At 39.4% G+C, this 21,563-nt stretch overlaps 1 protein-coding gene across 1 annotated transcript; it reads right to left on the reverse strand.

The window, feature by feature from the left end:
* Positions 1 to 330: 330 nt before the first annotated feature.
* On the reverse strand, positions 331 to 21,177 carry LOC122189230 (pituitary tumor-transforming gene 1 protein-interacting protein-like). The gene is made up of 7 exons (XM_042888178.1): positions 21,084 to 21,177; positions 18,646 to 18,698; positions 16,251 to 16,359; positions 14,757 to 14,865; positions 11,739 to 11,807; positions 7,982 to 8,028; positions 331 to 1,972 (listed from the first exon to the last, which is right to left on the reverse strand). Exons 1-7 carry the CDS (start codon positions 21,130 to 21,132, stop codon positions 1,923 to 1,925), a joined length of 486 nt encoding a protein of 161 aa, XP_042744112.1. The 5' UTR covers positions 21,133 to 21,177; the 3' UTR covers positions 331 to 1,922.
* Positions 21,178 to 21,563: the final 386 nt, after the last annotated feature.

Below are 21,563 nucleotides of genomic sequence, written 5' to 3' on the forward strand. Positions count from 1 at the left end.
GGAACCAGGTGCCATGTTTTTATATAAGCCCTCAAGGAACTGTACACTCTGAAAAATCACAGCGCAAAAAATTGAAAGGATCACTGTATCAAAAGCAGCAACAGAAGACAGTCACTAAAGCAGAAGTACAGGCAGCTTCCTGGGCACTGCAAGGAATGGCAATTCACCTCTGCACACAGACACAAAACCTAATTCCTACTGCACTTACATGGCATTAAGTTCTTATTCTTTTATCAGAAAAAAAGCAGAATACCTTCTTCCTCTTCCCAAACTCATACTTGGTCATTTATTTTATACCACAATCATAAAGAACAGAACTAAACATCAAACTAAGGACGTTAAAGTATTTATTTTAAGAACATTGATAAAAAATAACATATCTTCAATACTGTACATTTTTTGATAATACACAGAAAGGAAGGTCAGTTAAACCGTTAGTTAAACTTTGCTTGCTGCATCATACTGGTAAGCAAGTAAAAATGCCCAAGGAAAAACCTCTAGGAAAAGAGAGGAAGTAAATCACATCATGGAGAAGAATAAAAGGTTAACAAAATACTTAGTACACAGGGTCTGGCTGGGATGGATTTAACAGTCTTCACAGTACAGTCTGCACGGTGCAATGTTTTGTGTTTGTGGCTAAAGCAGAGCTGATCACACACCAATGCTTTGGCGTTTGCAAAGTGTCAGGGTTTCTTTTTTCCCCCCAGTCCACCCCTACCAGCAAACAGGCTGAGGCTGTGCAAGGAGGTGGAAAGAGAGAAGTTGGGACAGTAGGTGCAAACCAATTCAAGGGACAGTCCATGCCATACAACATCACACTCAGCAATAAAACCTGAGAGGAATGTGTTTTGGTGGGAATTGACCACTACACAGATTGCTTCTGGAAAGTGGTGACTGCATCACCCTTTTCTTTTTTTTTTTTTTTCCCCCTCCCTCCTGCTTCCTTCACTTACTAACCTGTCATAATCTTGACCCATAGGTTTTCTCACTTGCACTGTTCCCATTTTCTCCCTCGTGCACTGCAGGATGGGAAGCAAGCAAGTGAGCAGTGCTCAAGTGTTGGCTGGGTTCAAATCACCACGCTCACTCCATCACAACTACAGAACATTGGCAACTTACAAAAAAGCATACAAAAGAAGTGTTCACAGAGGCTGATGTTCCTTCTTAAAAGTAGGTGCATACACATCTAGTCACATTCTACATTCATTTCAAGAATTACCTTCTGCCAATTCTGAATTTCTTTTTTCAAAATCAGTGATTTTCACAACTGCACTTCATTACTCAAAAAGAAATAAGCTCCCCTCATTAAGCCCTTATACAATAGTTTAGTAGTTTTGAAGACCGTTTTCCAAAGGGAAAACAAGAAAATCACTCTCATGTTATGGTGGTACATAAGAATGTACCTGCTGTAGTTCCACCTACCTCAGTACCAACATCAGTTATTTCTGCTGTGTGAAGCTATGCTCCCTTACTGCCTTCTATTTTTTATAAAAACAGATACAATAAAGGAAAATCTTTATTTAGGAACACAGGAGGAATGGTTTAGGTGGGAGTTGATGCTGAATTTAAGCACTTGATTGTGACTGCTAACCGTCTAAATTGGGTAACAGAAGACAGTTTTAAGAGGAAGAAAGTTAATGTTTCAAACATGTTAATATAATCAGCACACGTTTCTACAACAAACCATTTATAAGAAAAGCAGTTCTATATGGATAATATATGGATAAAAGATAGAGACACGTATTTCATGAAATCTCCACCCACACCTAAGTTTTATAACCAGTGGGAGGAGGTGGGGAACCATCTTCAGAAATAAAAGACAACCTCAAAGAGAAAATGAAAAAAAGCAACAAAGGAAACCACCATAAACCTACAATCTTTCTGTATTTTGGAGCTACATGTCCGAAGGAAGGTGCACAGCTTTATTCATTCTCAAATCTGCTGTATGGATTATCAGATTCCTGGAGAAGACCTGCAAAACAAAAACAAAACTGCATTTATCATTTCTTTTATCATGAATGCTTTATCATAAGCATTGCTTAGGCTTGTGTTAGTGATCTCACTCCAACTGATACTATGTATGTAATGAAACTAAAAGGAATTTTTGTCTTGTGAGAGATGGTCTATCACCCAGACACACAAGTAAAATAATGAAAGTGCTACTAAGCCTTCTTAATTCTCCGACTATGCCCATCAATGGGTATTTCATGGTTTAACAGAGAAAATATTTCTACAAGAAAAGTCCTGTGGAGAACACATTTCTCATTTGTGAGGCACTGTCCACAGAATGCATCTGAAAGGGACAGGTCTACAAAACCTAAGTACAGGGCTGGCTCAGGAAGAGCAGATTCAGATGAGTCAGTTTATAAATTCAAGTTACACAATCACCACCCTTTCAGACGTACGATACTGCTATTTTGTCTTAACTCTGCTTCAAATCTGCACAATCATTTGTCACTTCCAGCCATTTAGGGCATTTCTGCAACAGGACAACAATCTCTAGGAACAAATGAAGATCATCCCTGCATTCAATAAGACCACCAGGGACCAAAACAAGAGCACCACTTAATCCAAGTGGCAGCATGTTTCCATCACAAAGACTCCTGATGTTTTAACCAGAACACTGTCAGAAAACACTGAAGCTACCCAATTATACCCAGTGACTGGATTTGCTTATCATCTTGAAAGGTTAGTTGAGCAATCACTGTTCCATACAGCAATTATTTCAAAAGGATTTTAAACCACACACCAGATCTGAGCTAGGCAGAAGCACATACTGAAAATAAGGAGTCCTGTAAGAGTTGAGAGGCTGATCTGGAGTTGTGAAAAGACAGAGCAACTGCCAATCTCTTTTATACCAATGTTTTTATACTGCTGCCTGGCAAGCCTGGACTCTCTTCTCTAGCTCATTTACTTGTGATACAGAGAGAGAAGACAGCTAAGCCAAACAGTCCCAATTCACAAATATTCACACTCACAACAGTAGATGAGACTACAATAGTCATCGGCCAGTCATGTAGGCACTCCTCATACATCTTTTATTCAAAAGTACCGAAGGCAGACTATACTTGACTGCCTTGTTGCTTTTCTTTCAAACTAACAGCACATTTTACGATGCCAAGCAAGCAGTGTGTCTGATTATCATATCTAACTGCACCTGAGTACTTGATAGGGAAGTGCAGTATTAAGGAACATGCACAAAAATTCTTATGATTATTCAAATTGCAAGGATTTCAAGCAGACCATTTCTAAGAAGTTAAAACCAGCCCTCTTATCTAACAGCTGTTACTTGCCTAAGAATGGGTCAGTCACCTTTATAAAGCTTCAATCAGGTAGAAAGAAAATCTAGTTACCTGATAGAGTACCTTGTATTGAAGGCACTGCCCCTTCCTATAATTATTCAGAGAAAGGGGCCTTTTAGGCATTTGTGCAGGAATTAATGGTATTTTGAAACCCCCAAATTTTTTTTCTAATCTTTAAACTTGTAGAAGGCAGTGCCACTCATTAGCCAAGGTGCCAAATGTGAGAATAATCTTCCACAAAGTGGCAGAAGGTGCTGCTAGATGCCCTGGCAAATAATGATAACCTTAATTTTGAGCTTAGCTATTTAAAGGCCTCATAAACAGACAAAACGACAAAGATAATCAAAGAACCAACTGGCTGAGTTGCCTTGACCAGTGTCTTCGACCTGTTACAGCTACAAAACACATACCAAAAAGAAGTAACTATCTCCCTGAAAAAGGACAAATATGCACACACACATCTATAGCTCTGCTGATTTTACTTCGTTTGTGTATCTTTCTGTACATAGCCTGGTAAGCCTTTGTGTCTTTCCTATAATTCAATCTAAACAAATACCATCCAATGTATGAAGTGCCAAGTAACACAGTAAAACCACAGAAATGTTCTCTTACAGCTCAAACAGCAGAGATTCAATGAAGTGGTGTTCCACATCCAGTACTGCCAATTTCCAGTTAATCAGGGGAAGATACACTTCATATATCATTTTCAAGAGGACAGCCTTATTTGCCTTCCCCCAACCTGCTCAGCCAAGAGCCATTTCACACTAGTCCTGACAGTTCAAGTGAATGAGTCATTTTTGTTTGCTACTGCAAATGCATTTCTTTGTAGTGCTTCCTTTAATATTACTAAACTGACAAGCTTGATGATGAGCAGATACATTTTCCACATTTTAAGTTAACTTCAAGTTCTCTGATCTGTTTTATTTGTACAGTACTGGAATTGCTCAGGCTTTAAGGACTATGGATGACTCCCAGGAAAGAAGGTACAAGCCTGTCCTCTGAATGAGGATAATCACAGCAGTTATAACATTCAATAAACTTTGGAGCTCAATCTTGCTCTCAAATATGCATCCAGGCTTAAAGTTTCTTCAATCTTCAGTATTTTAAGTACATCACTAAATTGTATTAAGTGAGAAAAGAGAGAGAGCAACTCATCACTTGAATTAATTCTTAACAAAGACGTTGTCTCAGGTCTCAGTAAGTGGACAAAAGGAGAGACATGAAAAAAGCAGCATGACAGAAAGCTAATGTCAGCTGCCACAGCTGCTCTTAGCCACGATACTTAAAGAGGAGCTGCAAGCCTATGCTAATTGGATAGCATGCCCAGAGCAACTGGAGCTCACAGACTGCCTTGAACCAGACATGAAGACTGTTTCACTTGGCAAAGGAGCAACTACCCAACTTGTAATTTACGCTCACAGGTTCAAAGCAGCTACACGCTTGCAGACTGAAGAGTTTTGTTTGCAATAAAGTCCCTTAAACATTACTGTAAACTTAAATACTGCTGTGCAGGACAATTAGAAGAAACGTGAGAATCTTACTTTTATTCATCTTCATTACCAGATTACTATTTGACCTACTTACCAGTATTTAAGTAGGACTAGGAAATTTGAAAGGCATATAGTCAAACATCTTTCCTTAGTTTGTATGAAATAAAGCCTCCCACTACATATATAACAACAAGGCAATTGTAGAAATTTAATAAGTCTTCCCAGCATGTTCATTTATACTATATACCATGCTAACTATGCAATATCTCACCCTCGTCACAACCAGCATTGCTGGAAAACAGAATCAAAAGAAATACTTACAAGACGTTGTACACACCTCAAAAATTGAGCTGGTTTGCTATATGCTGCATATCTTCATTTCCTCTTTGACATTCAAATTAACAACCCTACTCTTAACATACAAGCTAAGCAGCTTCAAGTGTACAGCATTACAAGTTTCACTGTTATACATCCAGAACGCTAAAGAAGGTCAATATGAAGTATGCATACCAAATAGGAGAACATTTGATGAGACAAACTACTGAATATAAAAATCAATGTGCTACATCAAATAGAAGGATTGCTAAATTGGCTATCAAAACCTTTGCAGTATTGAAGTGGTTTGGAAGCCCAAAACCTTGAAAAGCAATCACTTTGTAAAAATAACAGATACAGAATCCTTCCACTAATACCAGGCAAAATCCTGAAAAAAAATAAAGCAGCTTCTTACTAATGAAATACTGAACATACAATAGCAGCAAATTCAGCAGCAATTAAGTTGTAGTTCCTTTGTGTGTTACGCAAGCTGCAGAGTACTCTGAATTCTACTTTAAAATTTTCTAAGAGTCAACATATAATTTGTGTAATCACACTGCATTCACATATGTGAGCAAATGAGAAATACTATCAAATTTTGCCACAAAGAAAGAATTCAAAGTGTGTATTCCTGGTTGCTAAAGCTCTCTATAGCTTCCAAAGCTCCCAAAGGACTGTGGCTAGAGTGACACCTGCAATGCATTATAAATGTGTAATTACCATTTAAATGGGGTAATGAAAGCTGGTGGATGAAATAGGAAAAGGCATTCCCTTAAAGCCAACCAAATACTGAAATTTCAGGCATGATCGTCTTAATCTACAGAGTCAGGTTAACAAAGTCGTTGTCATTCTGCCACTCATCCATGCCTACTTAACTGAGAATCATCTCTGCAGTGAATAAGAGTGTAAAATAATCTAGCGTCTCTGTAATTATTTGCAGCAATTTTTATTAGATTATGTTTAATATGCTAACATATGTATTTGCTTGACAGCTGAAAATGAAGACAGAAGATTAAAGGTTATAGCTGGACTTACTGCGTTGTCTCACTGACTTATTTTGACAGCCACGTGTCTGCATGTTATCAGAATACAAGCTGTATAGATCAGCAATGATCTAGGAATTTCAAAAGTTGGATGTTTTGTCTTTCACCTTTCTTCAGTTACCTGCCTCCTTTCAGTATGTCCCAATGATTCATATAAGAGTTCAGTTTTCCTTTAGGGCAAACAATGAATGATTGAAATACAGGCCTCAAACATATCCGGTAACACAAATTAATCTCTGACTCCACAATAAAGCAAACCAGTCAACAAATAAACCTTACATAAAAAGTTTTCTACTCAAATCTGACAGTTAAATCAATCTTTTGTGGGTAAACTTCATTGCAAAGTCTAACTACATGAAGGAACGGACATTCTTGATGCTTTGTGACAAAATACACCTTCCACTAACAAAGACTGCATGAACGCGATCCCAAATACGTTACTGACAGCCCAGCTTCAGCTGAGGGGCAAAATGACACTAACTCTCAGGATAGCTACAAGCAAGGTTTTGAATTTGGTATATGTATCCCAGAGGCACTGAATCACAGCTGTATTCTTCAGAAAAACTCATGTACTCCAAGCAAGATTCAACCAAGCATTCCTGAAGTTAAGCACTGAGAGAGAAGCTAATCTTCACAAAGATGACCATCTTTTGGCCTTCCAGAGACAATCAAACTAAATATCACAACCAGAATAACTGAACACAGCTATTTGAAATCTCACTTAACCCCAGTGCACTGCTTTGATATGCTAACTGCTATTCCAAAGTCAAATCCTAAGGTTGTTGGTTACTTAAAAAAAAAAACTTGAAAAAGATTCAGACCTATTGAAACTGATGCCATCTGCCAACCACAGTTCAGTCACCCTACAAAACACTACAGGACTGAAGTTCATGACTGACGTCTAACAAGAATTCTTCTCTCAACAACATTCTTCAGCTTAAGCTTCACACTGATTTTTTTCTCTGTTCCAGCAGAATAGTGTACTTCCCAGGGAGAGATTTTCCCATACAGACCAAAGGTGTTATTTCTGCATCAGCCAGAGGACACATTGCATTGTGGGCTTGTGGCATTGCCAGAGTCTGCCAATCACTTTAAGAGGAGGATAAATTAACAGTTTTGAGTGACTCTTCAGACCCCTCGAATCACCTTCTCTGACATTATAGGAATTTGCATAATAAGTGCAGGATAGTTTTAGCATATCTGTCTCTGAACACACAGTACTATTAACCCAATGAACAAGTCAAATGAAAACTGAAAGGACTGACAGGCCTAGATAATAGAAGTCTCCTATATGATGCACCAGGTCTCACAGCCTTGCAGTATGCATCTCCTACCAGATCACCATTCCGCTTAACAAGAAACAAGCCGCAATAATTTGAATCACAGGTGTCTTTTTTTTCTTTTTTTTTTTTAAAGTTTGATTTAAAAAGCTGATTTTCTAGCCAGTCTGCCCTCCTTCAATAACCACAGGTCTAGGTCTGCTAGCAAATTTCAGCCAGATTGTTTTGTTGAATTCAAGAACTTAAAAAATAAAAACACAACAGCACTCTTAGGAAGATGCAGAAAGAATTTCTTACAATGTATTTAAACACCTACCCTAAGCAAACAACCCATTCAGCACATCTGCTCTCACCCAGTTGGAGAATTTGCACCAGAAGAGAACAAGAACATAAACAGCAATGAGATCAGGTGTTCAGGTGGCAGAAGACAAGAGTAGGAAATCAGGTTTGATTAGTTCTGCTGTTCATAAAGCAGCATGCTTCCACTGTGAATTTTAAAAATAATTAGGAGAAGGGAAAAAATAAATTTAGATACTGAATATATCACATACCATACTTCTTACGTATTTCATCATGCTTCTGTTTTCTTTCATGTTTCCTGCAACAGATAAAGGCATCAGAAGAACATTCAGACTATTTTAAGCTGTAAGCAAAATATGATAATTTGTTAAAAATATACATTTTTAAAAAGTATTTGTCAGTTATGTTTCTTAAAGACAGGATTCTCTATAAGTTCTCACTAACCACTTCATCACTAAAAATACATTTGCAAGCACAACGAATCAATCTTTTTTCTATATATAAGTGATGTACCCAGATGTATGTACATATACACACAAGAATCAAGGAGCAATACTAGAAGACTCCCTAAGGTTTTCCAGCTAGGAATATAAATATAAAATTTAGCTGTGAAGACAGCATGCTTCAGAATCATGAATCAATATAATATTTGCATGAAGACAAAAGGTGATGTATTATTGCTTTATTTAAGCAGCACAGCAAGTGTGAGAACTAGCAGTTTCTATGATTTAACACTGTATTGAAGCAGAGAAAACACTAAAATATTGCAATATTGTTTAAAAAAAAAAAAACGCATCTAGTTACGTTGTCTAAGTTTTCAAGACAGTATCTAACACTACCAAACTTTAGCCATTTCCAGAAACCAAATACCTAATCAGTTAATTTCTTCTCTCTCACCCCTCTCTCCCTTGCAAAGGTATGGAGGGAAAAATGAAGGAAGATATTAGACACCAGCTGTCAACCACCCTCACTGCCCGCCACTGCGCAGTAGCAACATTTTTAAGATACCTACTTGTGTTTCTACTTAACAATGTAACAGTGTATTTATAGTTCTGAATTTAGATACCAACATATTCCCAGTTAATAGAAGATCATGTTTTCTCAGTAGCTTATTGGTCAAAAAAGACTATTAACGTACTTTAGAGTTTGCTACTAGCAATCCCTTCTCATTCAGGACTCACAGGGAACGAGCAATAGGCAGGGAGAGGTGTTCTGGCCTGCTCCCAGCTTTTTTCCACAACCCTACCAAGCTCTCTCTGGGTACTAAACAAGTACGTGGGTTCAGAACACATGAAATACCCCAGGGCTGCTGTTATGTTTTGTTCTGCAATGGGAACAGTGTACCTGTTCCATAGACAGTCCTGACACAAGCCAGGAAAGAGAGCTGCTGCTCCAAGACTGCAGCAATCATTCTGGCAGGGCAGCCTGCTTCCAGCAATCCTTGTCCCCAGGCTTAGTTCAGGAACAGATTCAGTCTTAGCTCTGCCTTGTAAATTATCCAACACCCCTTCCTCTGCGTGCACAGCAAAGTATGCATTCTTGAAGCATCAGATTTCCTGAAGATTAACCATATTAATAATTTGAAGATGACATACAGATCACAGTAGAGACGTTATGGTATACAGCTATCCCCTGTGTCCCTGGTCATGAGCCATTGCTTTAGAATACACATTAAGTGTTCATTTCACTGAATATAGCATATATGTGGCCTAAATAAGTTTAGCACAACAGGACACATGGTTTTGACATACAACAAAATGCTCACATTCCTCACAGGATTCTCTGAAAGGATTCCCTTTTAGTAGAAAACCACTTTTCTTTTCTCTCTGTTGTTCTTCATCTCAGCTTCATCAATCCCAATTTTCAAAAAACTCAAATGAATAGAATAACAGTGGAAGGGTGAATAACAAGCATAGCAACACATCACCTACATATTGCTGACACTGGAATTTCTGACTACTAGCAGTACTATTTTGTAGAGGTCAAATCTTGATGTTAGACAGGGTGACAAGGAATGAATGAGGGACACAGCTTGTCAAGGTTCTTGATGAAAAACTGGGATCCATATTAGTACATCAAAAGATATGTGTTAGTCTTATCAAATCATCCCAAGCAGTTTGCTATCTGAAGAACATATCATAACAACTCTGCAGGTATTCATAACATCAGAAAAGTTATCTTAGAGGATCTCTCATCATGTCTTTTTAAAAGCTTGTTCGTAACAGTCAAAGCACAATGACCATCACACAACTATGCGAGGTTTTCCCCAAAGAAAAAAAGCAGCAAGAAGTAACAAAAATCATAATGCAAACAATGTAAAGTGGTGTACTTCCCCCCCCCCCCCGTATATTTTTTTTTTTTCACAGATTAACAAAAAGAATTAAAAAAAGACATACAGATTTTTTTTATTTGCTTCTTTGTTTTTTTTTTTCTAGTGAGCTTGAGGAATCATAGTGTCCTGAACTTTAAAACATCTGTAGTTTGATTGTTCATTGTATTTCCCAAGAAATCACAATTATCAGATAGTATTGGAAGAAGCTTCTCAACAGCTGAATGTAATAGTCTGCCAATAGACAAATGCTGACATAACTGTTTGTAGCAAGGTGGGTTTGGATATCTGTACTCCGTCACGTTGATTCAGTAAGTAATAGAAAATAACAAGAAAATAACAATAGTTGGCTACCTGTGAATAAATACTTCCTGGGATGTTTCACTTGGTTAAAGCCTTTTTTGAGGGCAGGAAACTATCAATGACTTATAGGAAAGTTTGTGAGAACTAAGTCTGCAGATTGACACAACTGTTTCAAACTGAGACAAAAGATGATAAGATAGAAGGAGGATACGAATATAATGGAAAATCCCCTTAACGGAACATACAGAGAAGTATATGACTAGCACAGAAGTCCATCACTTATTACAATAAATAGTTAACCTAGTCACCACTGCTAGATCAGCTGTCAGGATTAGTCTTAAGAACATGCACCCTTTTATAACAAGACTCAGATTAACAAATTCGTAAGTGTCAAGCTGGAGTAACTGCACAGCTGTGGCAACATGCTCCACACTAAGGTGTCAACATGTGGAGTATTCCCATATGAGAAACTTAATGCCTTCATTCAAAAGCTCCCCAATGGGTCTTACCTGGAAGTAAACCTTTCCTTCCTGCAGTCCCTACTCATACTAGCAGTGAATCTAAGCTCAAGAGAAAATGGCAGGCAATGGCCAGGCAGTGAAGCTGCCCACTTGGTATCTTACTGGTAAGACCAAAGAAGGAACTATGATTCAAAGAGTACACAGTGCAGGTAGGTATCATGTAGTATCATGGCCTTACCTATAAAATCTGTTTATCTAAAAAATACTGAACAACTAGTCACTGGAGAACTAAGGTATAAAAGCCTCCATCCTGAAAAATGCTTCTCTCACTGAGCAACACTGTATCAAGGCTGACTCTTGGTAGCACTATTAGCCTTACACTTCTTTCTACACAGTGCAGTTTTCATAGAAATAGAAATGTGGGATTGTATAAAATAACACCTGAATGAAAGTTTCCTACCTCTAAGCAGAAGTTCTGGTATTTACCTATCATCTTGTCTACCTTTCTTTTAAAAGAAAGCAAACAAATTATTAAATGACTTCAAAAAGAGGTTTTCACCCCTGAAACCCAGCCCCAATGAGGCATTAACTTGTGCCACAGACAGGCATCAGTCCAGAGTAGAGACTAGGGCAAGACTTCAGACACAACCCTCCCATTTGCTCTCAGCTGGCAGAGAGCTCAGGGTATTTACTACAGTGATCATCAACCTATCAGAGGTTACAGAAATGCTAGCTCCTAATTCAGTCTGTAAATCTCACATGGAGCATAGTTCTTTAGAAGTATGACACTGTCAAGGAAACTTCACAGTATCTCTATCAGAGTCTTTGTTAAGCATTCTATGTATTCCTTAGAAAGGCAGAATACTCCCATGTTACTGCAGGTGTGTAGCTATACATCAACCTGCCATGACTTACCTCTGAAGAGACTGCAGTCTTCGTTCCTCTCTCTTTCTAGCTAGCTGTTCTTCTTCTTCATCTGGTCTACTAGAAGGCGTATGAGGAAGAAAAATCAACTTCAGTGCTAAACAATCCGTGTTTAGTCATTTATGCTATGTAAAATTTAATTTAATTGCTGAATAATGGAAAAGTTTGTAGAATTACCCTTTAACATTTTATTACATCCATATGATTTGTTCATTGTAGTAACATGCCAGGACAATTTAAAGCCTCAGAAAGGTCACAGACCATTCCAGAAACAGGGATCCTACTTGCTATTTCCTCTGTGTGTCGCACCCCATTTAGAGTAAGCCAACTGCACACATACGTGCACAGTTAAGTTCATCGCTGCTCCTTGAAAGAAGACTGATGGCTCATAAGCTTTTGGTGTCAGGACAATTTATCTTTCCCAACAACCATTGCTATCCAATCTCAAGTTGCCCTCAGGAAAGCTGTCTGAATGAACTGTCTCATCAGCTGTCTGCCTTGTTACAGAGCAAGCAAGGACTTACCTGAGTGTATCAGCTGTGTGAATTTGGGAAATGCTGAGTCTACAAGGTACATCTGAGCTGTGTGCACAGATACACTCTACTGAATGCACGTACTGAAATTGCATAACACAGTAAGAGTTGCAGCATACAGCCTTTTTCTGCCATTAGGAAAAGCTTTGTGGCTTGCTTTGAGAAAGCTCAGCTTCCCTTATTCATCAGCTATATCATATGAGAACTGTAAGTCTCCAAAACATATGCTAAACAATATTTGTTTGTTAATTGTTTGACAGAATTAAACTACAATTCTTCAGGACTAGTAATGGGCACTCGCCATACTCTTCTAGAAGCTGATCATTTTCAGAACCAAGCATACTACCTGGAGATGGAATGTTATTAATACCTGCAATGCTAACACATCTGCTAATAGTGAAACAGTTACAATGCCATACATCTGCAGCAACCAATACACAAGTTAAGCAAGAGTGACACCCAGTGGTTAATTAGAGCATGTCTAATGTTTTAACATGAAAAAGGAGGTCAGAACTAGTAATCTGAACTCGATTTTCCCACCTGTTCCATCAATCTATCCACGTTTGAATGCATAAGATGTTTAAACGCAATCCACCAATTCAAATTCCACATTGCGTTTAATGTACAAATTTTCCAGCCCCTGCATTTTTGTTACCATTTAAAGTTAGAAAGTCTAATAATATGGAAAACAGCAGGAAAACAGTAGAGAACAGCAGGTTCTCTTTATTAGAAAACTATGCTAGATCCTTTTGTCTGATTAATTAATTCCCCATATTTGCACACCCAAGAAGACTAGAACCTTCTATTCACAGGTATCCTTCTGTAGAACTACCTTACTGGAGACCCTGATGCCTTCTTGATCGTCTCACCTCACATGGGTCTTGCAAAATAGAAAGCCACCAAATCAATGAAAGGATGGTATAGGGTTCAGAGAATGTATTTATTCCCTATAACTAAAAAAGCATCAACTTCTGATTTCTGGACATTGCCAAGAAATTAAGTTTTCCATCAAATTCAGGGAGTTTGAAATGAGCAATCACTTTTTTTTAGGGGGAGGGGTGGATAACCTGAAGTAGTTAAGGTGAAAGTTTATTTTAGTACAGTTTCATAAATAACTGTATCTCAAGTACATGGAATAAAACTCAAAGTCCAAGCACATAGTAAAAATAACAATGCAACAATATCCTAAAAGCCAGAGGATTTCTGTTGTAGGGATGGAGTCTGATGCTGCCTTCTAAAACATTATATAACTGTATAGTTGTGAACTCTCAGAAGGAATGCTGATGCTTCTGAAAACCCAATAAATCAACAAAACAGACCAAATACTACACTTCTGCAAGTTTTCATTTTTCCAATTTATACCTAGCTTCTTTGATGGAAAAGGAGTCCTTGAATCTCAGAAGTAGAGGGCAAAAGAATTCCTGTTGAGAATGAGTGGGTTTAAAGCTACGGATATCTCAGACTGCAGTGTAATAATACATTCTGAATCTTCCTGAAATAAGCCGGACCCCACTTTGACAAGACCTTTAAATCCTCTAAGTGTCAAAAGATTAAGCTTGACACCTTTGGAGTAGTGACATAAGATGACTCTCAACTAACCCTCCATTTTTAGAATGAAATGTTACAGCAGTGATTGACGACTCAGCTACTAAAACTGAAGTCTGACACAAATCTCTTTTTTCACAGGAATCAAGCTCTATTTGTTTGCATGTCAGCCACAGGAGCCCACACAGTTCTTCTGCAGAAGAAGCTGACAGATCTTACATAAAATCTAAAGCAGTTTTATGCAGTCCTCAGGGCTTATCAGCACAGGGCTATGGAGCTAGCAATTTTTGTACTGGGATGGATTTGCACTAGGACAGACCAATCTGCCAGCAGAGCAGGTACATGCATCTTCAAGGAAAAGAGAAAAGAATTACTTTTTTTTTTTCCCCCTCGTGAAAGCCACAGATGTATAATTTGTCTCTGGATTGAAGGACAGCACTAAACAATGCTCAAGTGCATAAATTCTAACAAAATCAAACAAGGACGATGAATTACACCTACCTGAAATAGTACAGAAATCATTTCAGATCAAGAAATGAGGGCCCAAATTTCATTCACAAGAGAAATCCCAAAGCTGGAACTGGAACCCAGAAACCTAAAACTCTAAAATTCACCGATAGTAAGGAGAATAATGTGATGCCCCAATAAGCACGGCCTTCCAGGTGTTTCACAAGGAAATAACCACTTATCACTTCAGATGACAGCACTGAATTTTTGAGCTTGCCAGCTGCTCATCAACTAATACCCCCTCCTTCAAAAGGACATTAGCCAATTAAAGTAGTACAAAAAAAAGTCAATATGCTTTCAAATTGGAAGACTCTTAGTATGCTGGCATGCAAAAGGTTGGGGTTTTTGTTTTGTTTCTGGTGCATCAGCAGGTAGGGAAGACCAGCAGCCAAAGTCAGTGAAGAAAACAAACACACATACTTACCTCTTGAAACGTTTTCTGCAGTAACAGCAGTAACAGCAACAGACCGCTATGGACACCAGAATGATTCCAGCTATTACAGCTATGGCAATAATTAAAGCCTCAAAGTTTACTGAAAAACATGAATATATTTAACTTGTTAAACTCCAGCATTAACATTTATCTTCCTGATAGTTCCCTCTCATTCCCAAACCTTTTTTCAGCTCCATGCACAAAAAATAAAAACCAACACCTTAATCTAATCAGAACTCCACATTAGAATTTTGCTATTATGCATTATCTACACTGAGAATTTTTTTTAATTTTTTTTAAACACATTCAAACCTGTTACAACTCATGCTGTAATACTTTATTATACCTGTCTTCCAGTGCAGCTGCACAGGTCTGTCCTCCCAATAACTACTTCAGTCACTGTACTGTGACCAAAAAGCAGCTACGTAGATGCAGCAGAGTACGTACATTATGGGCACCAGCAGTTGATAACGTATTAATATTTTATTCCATAAAAAACAGTAACTGGAAGCTGGTCATTTGTTTTTGAATGTTGAGAGCTGCAATATCCACCTTTCTTTTCAGCAAAACTGAGCCAATGCCCGTCTCTTCAATTTATTTGCAAAAAGAAAAATTAAGATGACCGTGCTCACAGATTAATTGAGTTTCCTACTAAATCTGAAGTGGAGAGCCTCAATAAGAATAGATCACAGAAGCACAGAACTGTAGGGGTTAGAAGGGACCTGAGGAGATCATCAAATCCAACTCCCCTGCTAAAACAGGTACCCAGCAACAGGTCACACAGGTAGGCATCCAGATGGTATCAACCACAAGGTACTGCTGCACAGAATTCACAAAAAGATCTCTGAAGCAAAACACATCTTTTTCTGACTTTTTTTTTTTTTTTAAAAAAAAACTTCTACCACTTTTGCCAGGAATGCGCTCCATTACGATGTTTTAATTCTGTGTTTAAGCTTCATCCAGTCCAGAAACACAAACCACACAAGCTAGAAATCCTTCCTCCATTAAAAAAAACAGCAACCTACCTGTCAAAAGCACCCTTAGTATCAGTAAAACCCTTAATGACTACTTTACAAAAAGATGCAGTACAAGTGTCTTTCCCTACTGGGCCTAGCTGGGATGGAGTTAACTTTCTTCACAGCAGCCCTTACCGTGCTGTATTTTTATTCAGAATTTTGGCTCAAACAGTTCCGATAACACACCAGCTTTTTGCTATTGCTGAACAGGTCTTGCTGAACATCAAGGCTGCTTTTTGTCTGAGTCTGCTAGGAGTGTGCAGAGACTGGGAGGGAGCACTGCCGGGACACCTGTCCTGAACTGACCAAAGGGATATCCCACATTCCAACCATAACCACTGCCCTTCCCCATCCTGCCACAACCCTCCCAGTAAATTATCAGGGAAAAGCTGCAGTAAGTGGCAGCCTCACTTCAGACTGAGCATAGTTGTAGATGCATCCCTACCGCAGAAGTAGAATTAGTACCTACTCCAGCAAACTCCCCATCGAGCATTTGAGAGTGAACACGACGAAGATGGTGGAAGAATGCTTCTTACAGGATAATCAATACAAGTGTTGTTGGTGAAACACCAAAGGCACTGTGCAAAACAAACAAAAAAATTATTGATCTTCAGAAAACAATTTATAACAATTAATTACAGAGCAATTTATAATCAAGTGCTCCTCTCCACACACAAAAGTACAATACAGTATTACACACTGATAGCATCTTGTAGTATGGAACCTACAGAAGTTCTGGCACAATTCCAAAGTAAGCCTAATTTGAATTTTGTACTTTGAGATAAATATTTATACAGGTCTGAAGTCATTTTGGCAACACACTAAGGTACTCAGTACACTTGAATAAAAAGGTTTTGTGCTTATATTTACCAAAATTAACAATTGACCCAGTAAATCAAGTAAATAGAACGGAGAATCACATGAAGAGATGATTCTCTTAAGACATCAAGCAATATCTACACATCATCTCATGACAAATTTCTCAGTTTTTAAGTAAGGGTAATTTTATAGTAATAAGTACTCATTTTGAGTTAGCTGAGTTTCTGGATTCAGAAGTTCTAACCTCAACTCTTACACATTATTCCTTACAAAATAGTACGTTTACAATGAACTGTAACAGCGTATCCATGACAACAGCAGGATTCAGAACTTCTTGATAGAAATAAGAGAAAATAGGTACTCATCAACTCAGAAGACTAACTATACTTACTACAAAGATCAGATTATTTTGAATTATAACTCTATTTAAATGAATCAAATGACTACATTTTAGAGTTTGATTTTTACCTATTCACTACAAGTTTAATTTTTACTTTTATCTGCTGCTATTACCTACACAATCATCAACTTGCAACTTCTTCAACTAAAGCAATTTACCTAATTCCAGCAATCCTTTGCTTTCATATAGGTCAAACGCTGATAGCTTTACTTATAGCCTTTTTCTTCTTTAAATGTATGTGTGAATTGTCTGAATTCATTCGAAATTCACTTCTTCAAGGTTAACAGCTATGCTATTTCATCTGAATCATCCATCATTCTGTCATGGGCACAAGACTGGTCTCCATCATTGGTTTGACAGCTTCTGAGAATAACGTATCTGTAACTGCTACAGTGCCTTCAGAGCACATAGACATCTGAAGGACTTTTTCCTCCCACAAGGTGAACACGCAGCTCTCAGGTTAATAAGGTGGTGCTCATGTGCCAGTTTTGGTCCTCCCAGGCAGCAGCCACATGCCTATTTGAAGTGACAGTCACACCACTGGTAGTAATGAACATTTAATCTTCAGTGACCCATATTTCCTGTTTCCTACTTTGCATTTTTGGAGATGAAGAGTTCTTTACACAATGCCAGGTTTATGACGACAAATACAGTCCACCAGCCCACAACCCATGGCTACATCTATACAAAGCAATTTTTTTTTTAATTCAGAAATACATAAGTGCATAAAACAAACATCAAGCAGATAAGTTTGGATATTTCTCAATTTTCTCTTGTGCAAGTTTCGCAGTAACTTCTGTAATTGCAGGACTCCTGAAACAATTCTTCCCAGTGACAGGCTAGAACTGGAAACGCTCTCTCACACCGCAGGGGCAGACAGACTTGGGTATTACCTTTTGAGTAAAGGACACAGAATCAAATCCCACTGATTTAAACGTCTTCATTACTACAGTCTCACTGGAAATCAAAACACTTTGCTACAGTGACCCAGTCTGACAGTGGAGAGGCCAACACATCTGAACGTCTACAAAGCACCAATCCAGTCTGCTTCAGTTGAATGCGCTGCACAGAACATCTCTAGAAAAAGGTATTTCTAGCTTGCTTCATTCATAGCTAGCTCTCATTGTCTGGATACAAGAAATGCAAGGCATTTTATCCACCTATGAGTCATTTTATCCAGCTCTCTTATAAGGTAGAAATACAACCAATGCTGCCCACAAACTGAGGGCAAGAATCAAAACCAGGAGCAGCAACTTGCTTGGTTGCATTGTGGAAGCACCCAGAACCCACAGCAGTGTGCAGACCACATTCTACTCGGTCAGTGTCCTCCAGCCAAGGCAGAGAAATACCCTCAGCAACTGACCAGAGCAGGGCACCTGGAGATGGAAAGTACAGCATGACAGTCGGAGGGAAGAAGGACACCAAGTGACTACATCTACCAACTCAAAACCAGCCTACAACTCACTGATCTGGATCTCCTCCTATTAAAGGTAGTTTAACCAGGTTCATCATTCCTAGAAAAAGAGAACAAAAAAAAACAAACAACCAAACAGCCAAGTGAACAACGCACAACTCAGCTTAATAGGAAGTGGAGAAGCATCAAGTTCCCAGTAAAAAAATAAAATAAATATACTTAAAATCTTACCGAAACATTTTTTAAACATTCTTCGCAGGACCTCTGGGAAAACTCTGAACATGCTAGAGAAGAAAAAAAACACCACCACATGTATCACATTTACGTGTATTCAATAACAGTAAATGTTTAAAGTGATACTTATAGATTTTTCCCTCATACACACTACTAGGTACAAGCAAAAATTTTGATTATGAAAGGGATGATGTTGTTACAAAATGTAATGCTACTCTAGGAACTGGAAAAACAGTTTTGTTCTGCTTTATACACTTCTCTGGGCTGCCCAACTGAGAAGCTCCACAGATCTCCCACCAGTTACGTGTTCCCCTCAACAGTAGAGAACAGAATGCAACTTCTCCCAAGCTAAGGAACACGCAGCCCCCCAGTCCGCCTAAAAACAGCACTAAGTGTACAGGCACATAGAAAAAGAAAAAAGCAACTCTGAAGTTCCCAAATTCAAACAGATGTTTTCAAGGCACTATGATAATAACTTCATCAGGGGAAAAAAAAAATTGTCAGGCACAGCATTACTACTAACAGTAATACATTTTTAGTTATTCATCAATCACTTCTTCTATATTGACATGAAATAAGCATTAAGCATCTAACATAAAATGAAGAACTGCTTTTACATAGCATGCCTGGTTTACCAGGAAGCAGAAGCAGCATTTGATAAGCAGAATCATTCTTACTGAAGTGTTTTACCAAGAAGCAGGATTTGATAAGCAGTACCATTTTTACTGAGCATAACACACCTTGCACAGAGCTAGCTACAGTATCAAGACTGTATTCTCACAGGGAAATAGATAAAAACTACTACTGTTTACACTCAATTTTCTTTTTTTAATGACTAGAATTCTGTCAGCACGTACAGGAATTGCAGCACCTTAATTACACGTATGACCTCACCTACTAGGGAACGCACTCACGGACCTGTGTAACAACAGAGATAAAGCACACAGGCTCTTCCTTCACAAAATACAGGTACAATGAAACGCACAGACAATTTTAAAAAGCCTTTGTTTAAAAACATTGCTCCACCTCCCTACTATGCAGAAAAGCAGCATATACAAAGGGCTGTTTTTTTACTATTACTATTTTTTCCAAGGAAGACAAGGCTCTGAAACACTAAGAACTGCACTGTAGCCTTCAGCTCAGTGATCCTTTCAGGAGGAAGCTCCTACTATTCCACTAAAAAACAAAAAAGTACAACTGCTCAGACAGTCAGAAACCTTCTCAAACTTACGTTATTCATGGATAGTTTGCATTAATTTGTTTTCTATCTACATCCTTCCCACCTGGCATAGTTAGAAAAAGTACTCTTATTGTCCTTCAGGTTTCCTTTTATTCCAGTAATCAAGCCTTGTAGAACATCCCTCTTACAGGGACACTGGCAAGCAGAAAAACTTTGCAGCCCTGTTTTGTGCACATCCAACTCTGCAGAACTTCCACAACAGCAGCACAGCATGCCATGTCCTCCAGCCACAGACTGCCCACTGAACGGCCTTCTTGCTCTTCATGAGATCATCACTCTGATAACTGAGTCACCTGACAGTCAGCAAGGCCTTATGTTTTACCAACTACTTTGCTTTAGGATTAAAATAAGACTACAAAGCTACTGATATGACATAGCAATCCAGCCTTTCTTCTTAACTTAATCTTATTTCTACCACTTGTTCCTTAAAGGTCACTGAATCTTTTCACAGGACACTTTGTGCCATGAGCAACCTCCTAAAATCACATAAATAAAAACATACAAAAAGGGCAGCAAAGTTCCTTGGAAAGACAACTCAATCCAGTTTCTGTCTCAAAGTTCTTTAGTTTGGTTTATGCTTCTATTAGAAAGAGACTGATTAACACGCAGCTGTTAGCAAGTTCCTTCCTAACTGCTGAGAAGCTATTGAGAAACAGGCAGCTCCCTTCCTCTGCTGTCCCAGGTCTCATCAAGTCAGATGTTTTTTCTCAGTGACAAACCCTACCATAAAATAAACCATAAAATAAAGTCATCAAATGGGACTTTAAAAGCAGGTGTCACGAACTGCATAGGATACCCGAATTTAATGCAGACTATCCCAACGTTTCTGCTCACACCACTCAAATACCAGCAAGCACTTCACCAAGCCTTCCCAAAGCGGCTATAATATAACCGAGCCCAAGGCAACGAGCGGGATGGCACAACACGCAGCCAGCTTCCTAGGCTATTTCCTCGTTATGAGCGAAGAAACGGGCGGCATGCTCCCCAGCCAACAGCCCCCCAGACTCCATCCCCTGGGGCCGCCCAGCGCGCTCCGTGCCTCGGGGCTGCCCCGCCCCACCTGCAGCGAAGGAGGACGTGGGGGCGAGGGCACCCGCCCCTCCCCAGGGCGCTTCCGAACGGCGCGCGGTGGCTCGGGGCGAGCTTCGCGCCGAGCGCAGTTCCCGCAGACCTTCGGCCGCCGCCTCCTCCTTACCGTACGCCGGTGCCGGCGGAGTCGCGGTGGCGTGGAGCGCCTCGGCCATCCCGGCGCCGCTCCAGAGCAGCACCAGGCCCAGCAGCGCCCGCAGCTGCCGCGCGCCCATCGCCCCGCGCACGCTCAGCTGGTGTGTAGGGCGGGCGCTGCGCCTGCTCTGTGCGGGCCGTGCTGAAGGCGCCCCACAGCTGTGCGTTTGGGTTGTGGCAGGGCGTGTGTCCTGCAGCTGAGCTTTGTGAGCTTCTCTATCACCTGGCTCCGGAAAGGGAGGCTCGATAGTGGGCAGTAGGTCAAGTGACAAATGCAGGTTCCTTAGTGCTGAATGATTGCTTCGCTTAGGAAACGAACGGTAAAGGAAGTACAGAATGGCAGGGGTTGAAAGGGACCCCGAGGTCCTTGAGTCCAACAGCCTGTTAAAAGCAGGTTCCTACAGTAGGACCCCCAGGAAAGCGCCCAGACGCATCCTGAATATCTCCAGAA

This window comes from Lagopus leucura, unplaced genomic scaffold, assembly GCF_019238085.1.
Source record: "Lagopus leucura isolate 7727_CA_CO unplaced genomic scaffold, USGS_WTPT01 Super-Scaffold_100157, whole genome shotgun sequence".
NCBI classification, from domain to species: Eukaryota; Metazoa; Chordata; class Aves; order Galliformes; family Phasianidae; genus Lagopus; species Lagopus leucura.